General features: G+C 38.8%; 1 protein-coding gene across 1 annotated transcript; it reads right to left on the bottom strand.

Moving 5' to 3' along the window:
- Positions 1–784: 784 nt before the first annotated feature.
- On the bottom strand, positions 785–7171 carry u2af1 (U2 small nuclear RNA auxiliary factor 1). Its single transcript, XM_084122616.1, has 8 exons — positions 6666–7171; positions 6059–6146; positions 5877–5940; positions 5697–5746; positions 5188–5286; positions 3586–3719; positions 3282–3374; positions 785–1128 (listed from the first exon to the last, which is right to left on the bottom strand). The coding sequence occupies exons 1-8, from the start codon at positions 6707–6709 to the stop codon at positions 954–956; spliced, it is 747 nt and encodes a 248-aa protein (XP_083978742.1). The 5' UTR covers positions 6710–7171; the 3' UTR covers positions 785–953.
- Between the last annotated feature and the right edge of the window lie 1669 nt (positions 7172–8840).

Here is an 8840-nt window from a genome sequence, read left to right as displayed (position 1 = left end):
GGAAGACTCATGAATATTCATTAGGGAAGTCATCCCTGATTGATCTGATGACCTACCCCTAACCCCACCCCTAAACCTACCCGCCACTGGGGGTCTGATGACCTACCCCTAACCCCGCCCTAAACCTACCCGTCACTGGGGTTAAGACCAATCAGGGATAACTTCTCTAATGAATATTCATGAGACTTCCCCTACCATCCTGGGGAAAAAAAAAATCGCGTCCTGGTCAAGAGCTTCTCATCTATTACAACCCTCTATAATACACAGTAGATGGCATCTTAAAGCCTGTTTTCTTTTTTGTTTGTTTTTTCACAGATGATTGCTTTTAAAAAATATTATTTGGTGTTTAAACCATTTCGCCCAAATAGAAGAAAAAAAATATCAGGTACAGTACCTTTAAAGAAACATTCCTTAAATTAACTTTAAACATTTACCTCTTAAATAGTAGGACTAAGTTACCATATCATTGACGTGTTAGTTAATCCAAATGCGGTTTTGTTATGAATATGAAGGCCATTTGTTGTGTGACCTGATACTATCTGTTATGTGGATATCACCCTTTCCTGCCATTAAAACAGCTTTTGCAACATGCATTAATCTTATCTTGAGATCACAGCAAATTTGAGAACAGCTTTATCAATTCTGCTAAATTAAAAAGTATTAAATCACTGGGTTAAGAAATCAAGAAACAATCACTAACCACTGCTTTCAAATGTTCAAAAGTGGAAACACAGAAAAATAACAGTATATAATCACATAATAGAATATATCTACTGAAAAGAAGTAAAATGACTAAGGTATTTTTATTGAAAAGCAAACAAATCTTGAATAAAAAGATGGTAGGACAAAAGAAATCAGGGAAGGAAATAAATTCAACATTTATCACATTTCATCAGGAGAGGAGCAGGGCAGGGTCTGGGGACTGAATGTTGGTTTCAAGAAAGAAGGAAATTTTAAAATCGTCCAGAGCGTTCTCGATCTCTTGACCGCCGTCTCTCTCTGTCTCTTCCTCCTCCTCCTCCTCCTCCTCCTCCTCCACCACCTCCGCCTCCGCCTCCGCCTCCACCTCCTCTATTGCGTTCCCTAGAACGAGAACGGCGTTCACGGGAACGTGAGCGGGAGCGATGCCTGTGTAGGAGAGAAAATAAATTAACTAACGAGACCAAAAACCTGTTCATTTATACACTACCATATATACTGTACAGTACGGTGACCGGGAGGGGACATGTTCGGTTCACTTAGTTTTGTCGTGGTCACAACATATAAACTCGTGGGAACGTGATTTGTTGTTGCCACGAGATATTAATTCATGGGAACGTGATAATAAATCATGGCCATGAGATTATTTTTATGAGGCAACGACATCATGTCATGGCCACGAGATCATATGTTGAGGGAATGATATATTTTTCTTGTGGCCACTACTTCATATTTTGAGAGAACGACAACTATTTCTCGTAGCCACGAGTTATGTTGAGGGAACCCCTCTGGTCAATACTGTAACCATATACAGCAGTCGGAGATGACTGATGATATAACATTTTACACTGAATTAGGAATGTCATATAAAGATATAGAGTGGTCTCTGGCATTAAGACATGGGTACGTGAGCGAAAGACACCTGAAGCACATTCTTAAGTTGAATGGACTGTTTTGTCAGAAATTTGCTGGCTTGAATGAAATACCTAAGTCACGAAAAAAGTCCCATTTAGGACAATAAACAAACAAATTATGAGAAACTTAAATTAACAAAGTAAATTATGACCGGGGTAAAAGGAGGAGCCCGTATCGCGTGTGAAGATTCGGTTCCCACATGTTATAAAACTGGTAGCCACGAGAAACGGATGCCGTTCCCTCAACATACGATCTCGTGCCCACAAGATATTATGACATTCCCACGATTTAATATCACGTTCCCACGAGTTTATATGTTGTGGCCACGACAAAACAAAGTGAACCGAACATGTCCCCTCCTGGTCACCGTAGTACAGAACTTTGAGGTCAATACAATTTCTTTTTATTAATACTTAATTCAGCAAGTAACCATTAAATTAATCAAAAGTGACAGTAAATACATTTATAATATAACCCCAATTCGAGAAAAGTTAGGACACTGAGGATACTAATTGTTGCAGTTTTACAAGTGTTTTTATTTGCTTACTCTCGCCTGATACAAGACAGTTGCTCAAGATTCTCATAGGTCATCATGGTCTGATTCTCCCTTTCATGATGGGCCATACATTTTCAGTAGGAGACAGATCTGGACTGCAGGACGACCAGTCAAGCACATCCACCCTATGGTGCATTGTCTACAAAACCGTTTCTACTCTGTTGTAGCACATGCTGAATGAGGCATTGTCTTGCTTCCCAGGAAAGATATCATGACACATTTGAGAGTCACACATGCCGTTTGCACTGACCCATACCAAAGATGTTCGCTTTAACACCACCAGTCACTGTTTAAAGTCTGGATGGTTCCTTTCATCCAACTCGGTCCGTTTTTCCCAAAAGTACGCTAAACATGGACTCATTTGACCGCAGCACACATTTCCACTATGTTTTGGTTCATCTAACATGAGCTCGGCACCATCTCTGCATAGAACTGATGTATAGCTTTCTCTTTGGTTAACAGAGATTTCCCTGAATCTTTTAACAATATTATGCATGCTAGATGGTGAAAGACCTAAATACTTTGCCAGCTTGCATTGATAAATGTGATTTTTGAATTGTTAAGCAATTCTCTCATGCAATTTGGCACAAAGTGATGAGCCATGACCCATCTTTGCTAACCTATCTTTTCGCACTCAATCACAATACCCTCAAACTATTACCAAGATAACCTTTTTTTTTTTGTTTCGCCTGGAATGCGGCCCAGACCACCTCCTGAAGTGGTTTGAGCGATCGGATTCAAATCCGTCTCGAATGCGTTTCGGAGGGCATTTACACCTGGTCTTTTCACGATCGGATAGCTATCCGATCTGAGAAAACGCATGAAGTGGCCAGGTGTAAACAGCCCCAATACTATATTTAAAATTTGCTATTTGTCACTTGTTTCACAGAAAGAAAAAAACCTGCAGTTTTCGCAAGGTTAAACATTTGAACTAAGTCAGTATGCTTTAATATGCTTTTATATGAGGACCTTTTATCTTATGGCAGATAATAATTAAGCAAGACCTTATAGAGGCCTGATGACACCAGTGTGAAGATTTCAAGTAGATCTACTCAAGTGTTCAATAACAATCTTTATGCGTTTGAGTAAAAAAAAAAAAAAAGAGACGTACCTCTTCCTTCTGCGGCCATACAGTTCTCTTCTGAGTTCCCTTGAGATTGGCTTCAGGTGCATGAAATTGCAGAAGCCTCCTCGAGTGCACTCTCTGCAGGAAGACACATATACTGCAGTCAGTCACAGTGAAGCAGTTTAAAGGTAAAGTTTTAAAGGTGAAGTATGTGAGATATTTTTATGTTAACATACAGGGCATTGTGATGAAATGCGTTACAATGGACTCTTCAATACCATTTTCTTGCTTTGCGTTCCTGTATTATGGAATGTGTGCAGCCCTTTCTGCTGGTTTCTGCTGCACTTACCCCATTTCATACTGTCGACAACAGGCCTCTCTGAAATCGGTGACAGGCGAGAGCTCAGCATGGATGGGCTGTCCATTAAACCAGCGGTTATTCAGGTTGATCACTGCTTTCTCTGCATCTTCCTCACGGCGGAACTACACACACAAAAAGGTTTTTGGTTGCTCCTTGGCAATAAGGGGTGTTTTAAAGAGCCTAAGATGCATTTAATCATGATAAAACATTGTAAAAGCCTCAAAGAAATGACTGTTTATATAATGGTTGCAACACCAATATAATAAAAAAAAACTATTCCACAGTTCCTTTTAATAATATTAAAAACAATTAGGGCTGTCAAAATCAACACATTAATTTTGTGATATTTCTTTTCTTCATTTTAACACGTTTAAAATATTTAACGCAATTATGGCATCCTTAGGCTAGCGATACATTACATGATCACACTATCATCTATTTAAGTGCTTTTTAATTAAGAGCTTTCATTCAAGCGCGATAAGATGCAAAAGAGAACTCAAATATATATTGGCGTGATATCTGTGAAGCACAGCGTCACATTGAGTTCTCTTTAGCACTTGAACGGACAAAACCACACAAAATTATGTCAAAATGCCTGTTATTACTGTTAAAAAGTCTTAAATGACCAAAAGATTTATGAGAACATCAAATGCAAGGTCTTAAAGTGTCAGCAGCCTGAATGTGATCAGCATGATTAGAGGAATCAGGTGTACCAAGTTTCATTTTTCTAGAACAAAGGGTTCAAAAGTTAAGTTATTACCATTTGAAAAGTGAATTTGAGCTGGTGGTGGCACTTTAGAGTTGGTCCTAGAGATCCCAAAGTTGGTCAGGTTTCTATTGATAACCGCCCCTAATAGGGGATTTCACACTGGGGGAACATTTCACAGTTCCTTGAATTAATGGCGGAAGTACTTTTTTTTGTGTGGCATGTTCACGCCGCAGGAACTGGGAACTCGGGAACCACCCCGGTGGCTAGATTCTAGAACTACCTAGTGCGAAAGCACCATTAACGCTTTCCCTGCCAGCATTTAAAAAACAAAACAACATTGAGCAAAAAACAGAGAAAAATCACAGTTTTGTTAAAGACTACATACAGATCGGATTCAGAACGATGACCAAAACACAGATGGAGTAGATAGTCCATCAACACCCCTAATGCTTGCACAGCTTGTCCTGGGTCGACATTTCATTCAGTAACATTAGGCAGTTTTTTATTTATATGCCGTTTAATGTTGGTGATCGCTTTATTTTACATAGGCATATGATTACATATGAGATTGCTTGTTTCTGCATCTTCTTCACATGTGTTCTGATCAGGAGATTCAGTAATCTTATAGAAGATGCGCAATAGCGCCTCCTACCGTTTAACAGTGAAAAAACGGAAAGCCGGAAATTTCCATCAAAAGCGGGGAAAGAGATAATAAACAATGTGCGGTCACAGGAATGAGCATACTGGCGTTTTACCATCCTTTTGTTTTAGAAATAGATATTTTTATTGTTTTAACTGATCTGAAATGAGTGCATGCGTATTTTAATGGTTGACATTGCATTTATATTACATAGACATGACAGTACTGTAAATTCTCTCACCTTCACGTAGACATTTCCCACCAGGTGATCTCCTAAATTATCACACACATTCATCTCCTCAACCTCTCCATATTTCTCCTCCATTTCAGTGAAGACCTCCTGTACACAATAAAATTTACAAAGAATGATTTACAGCCTACAAACACAACTGATGCAACAAGTGTGTCTATTATTCAGAAAGAATGGTTGTGATCAGACACAAAGTTTGAAGTTGGTAAGATTATAATTTAAAATAACAGTTTTCTATTTAATATATTTTAAAGGGTAATTAATTAATTGATAAGTAACTAGATAAGAATGTGTGAGTGTGTGCAGTGTCCGTTGTAGAACAAAACGTCAAACTAACATCACATTATGTTAACCAGAGGCTGTATTACTCATAAATTGAAAAAGCCCATTATAAAACCCCAAAGTAAAATCTCAAAGGAACCAGCGGCGAACTAGACTTCTGGTTTCTGACATCACACATCACTCTATTTCAACATGACTTTCAAAGAAAGACCACCTACCTCGAAGAACTCATCATAATGTTCCTGCATCTCCACATCGCTAACAGCATCTGATAAAAAAGAAGACACCGACAACCAGAAACAGTAATGGCTTCAGTAACTCTTGGAGGCTTGTTCATTTCTGTGCCACTTCAAGCCACTCCAGAATATCATGCAAGATGTATATTATTCAAGACTTACTTATGCCATCAGCAGACTGAGCTGTGTTTTGTGGGTTCCGGTAAATGTTCAACAGAGCAATGGTCTGAAACACAACCCAAATGAGAATTACAATGCAAATCTACCAGAAGAATTGTGCATTGCAGAACTACATCAAAGGGTCTGTGTTGTAAAAAAATAAATAAATTAAAACTGGCACATACCTGGCTGAACGTGGGTTTGTTATGGAGTCTAGAGCATCGGTCTCCATGGCGACATGCTCCAATTTTAAAGTAGAAAGAGCAGTTAACCCTGTTGAAAACGAGAGAGGTTCAAAATACATACACTTGGTCTGATTTGTTCACACAAACATGATAGTTAGTTTGGATTTCTGTTCATATTGCTATTTCTTTTCCAAGGTATTAAAATACAAAACAACGAGAAGCCAAATGCAGCTTACAAAAACTATGGGGAAATATAGAGGTTTTGATTTTGCTATGAATAAGATCGACCAACAAGCAACACAATGAAAGAGAGACGCACTGCAGCCACGCCGAGATGAAACAAACAATACAAACACAAAATAAGCATTTTTATATATAATGATTGTTCAGCACATGAAAGCTCTGTTGTGTGAAACAAACATGTATTATTATTATTGTTTTACTAGAAGCGAGGTTGACAAACAGGTCAGTTGATAACCACACGAGGCATGATATAGGAACGGCAAATATCCTTATATTCTACCCATTATCACCGGCTGGTAACAATGCATACGACTACAAATCATAATCAAATGCACGCAATATTTTAGGAAGAATATATACTTACTTGTCTTTTTCTGTACCGAAAATCGACGCCAAGTATTCGGCCATTTTGAAAAAAGAAAGGCGGTGGGCGCTTTTTCTTCTACTGGAGAATCAAGAACAGAGAAGCGGAACACAAAGAGCCAGAGTACTGCCACCTAGTGTAGCGAAGCGCGAACTGCAGGGCCGCTGCTGCTTCTTCTTCTGTGGATTTATTGGCGGGTCGCATACCAGCTTTTTATGAGCATACCGCCACCTCCTGTGCTGGAGTGTGAAGTGACTTCAGTCTGTCTGTGTCCGAAATCGCCCCATATACCCTTAAATAGGGCACTATTTGAAGGGACAGCCATTGTAGCGGTGTCCGAAACCAGTGGACGTTGTTGAGTGCACTCATTTAATCCCACAATGCACCGCATTAACGTGTACAAGTACAATCGACTGTAAAAAAAGGTACAACCGATGTAACTTAAGTTATACTCGACGGTTAGAGAATGTACAGTGAGAGTCGCGCGCTGAATGGATTCCCGCGTCTCGCCACAAGATGGCGCCCGCAGCTGAATCAATCATCCATCCACTTTCCGAACTGCGCTGGTCCATCGAAACATCATACAGGTATAACTTCCTTTTTAATTTGTTGTTAATTGTTTAATTACGTTTTATATGCTAGTTTCCATGTCAGGGCTCAAGATGAATATTTTCATTACTACTGGAGCTGCCAGTTTACCAAGTTTCAAATTATTATTATTAAACGGCAAGCACAAACTATGCAAAAGCGGCAGCCCTTCCAGTGTCCGAATTCACTCACTCGTTTTCATCAACTCCTTCAAGTGAACTGTAGTGGACTAGCCTATAGGGAATAGTGATTAAGGGTTTAGAGGGTGATTTCTGATTCAGCCTAGGTGTAGCCTCTATGATGAGATCTATTAGATTCTTAAGTCCACTAACTTATATTCTTACATTTTAAACGGTCTTTATAATTTTAACAGATCCTTGTTTTGTGTTTAATATGTTGATTGTAAATTCTTTGCATATTATATATATTCTTTATTTCAGACCCATGGGTCTCAAGATGGGGGGGGGGGGGGGGTATACATATTTTACAACAACATTCAAAATTTTTAAAACATAGCCTACAAGCTTTCATTCCAATGCCTCCAAAAACAGGAAAAATATCTTGTATCACTTAATGTAATATTTTTTAAAGGTCCCATTCTTCGTGATCTCATGTTTCAAACTTTAGTTAGTGTGTAATGTTGTTGTTGGAGTATAAATAATATCTGTAAAATTATAAAGCTCAAAGTTCAATGCCAAGCGAGATATTTTATTTAACAGAAGTCGCCTACAACGAATGGCCCGTTTGGACTACATCCCTCTACTTCCTTCTTTAATGACATCACTGGAACATTTTTTTGACTAACCTCCGCCCACAGGAATGCTCCCTCAACTCTACCGAAATTTGGTTATGTACTTGCGCACTTCTTATAACTTACTGTGTTTACTCAGCTCTTACGGTGATTTTCTGAAGTAAAACTGACGCTTCATCTTTTGTGTGATGTACAATAAACTTTATTAAACTCATCAGTATATGTTTGATCATCATTCGGACCTGGTCCGAAACAGCAGACTTGTAGGCTATTAATAAATAATGGATACATACAAGCAGATGACAAATACGTTATAATAACCGTAATTAAACTACTAAACTATACCTGTTATACAGCCCTCTGACTCTGTAGGCATTATTGTCTCGAAATTAACACCGTTACTGAGAGTTTCTGATATTATCATCCAGTGTTGTAGTCGAGACCAGCTCACTCGAGTTCGAGTCGAGACCGAGACCAGAGAGGGTCGAGTCCGAGTCGAGACCGAGACCAAAGAGAGTCGAGTCCGAGTCGAGACCGAGACCGAGACCAGAGAGGTTGGATAACCTAAGGTTGGGTCTAAAAACCAGACCTAAAGATATCTTCAAGAATATGTAAAATATTTTGGTGGTAACAATAAAATTGGCACCATACTCAAACAGTAAATCAGATATACCATGGAATCATGTACACTGTAATGGTAAAAAAGGCCACATAGTAGGTGGTGTAAAGGTCATTTTATTACAATTATTACTTACCATTATTACAATCAGTAAGTGCTCTTGTCCACATAACATTGTTGTATCACTCTATACAGTAAGACCACATAACATTTTCTA

The sequence above is a fragment of the Abramis brama genome (assembly GCF_963993115.1).
Source record: "Abramis brama genome assembly, chromosome: 8".
Lineage (NCBI taxonomy): Eukaryota > Metazoa > Chordata > Actinopteri > Cypriniformes > Leuciscidae > Abramis > Abramis brama.
The sequence above is the reverse complement of the archived record's forward strand: the minus strand, read 5'-3'. Positions and strand labels throughout refer to the sequence as shown.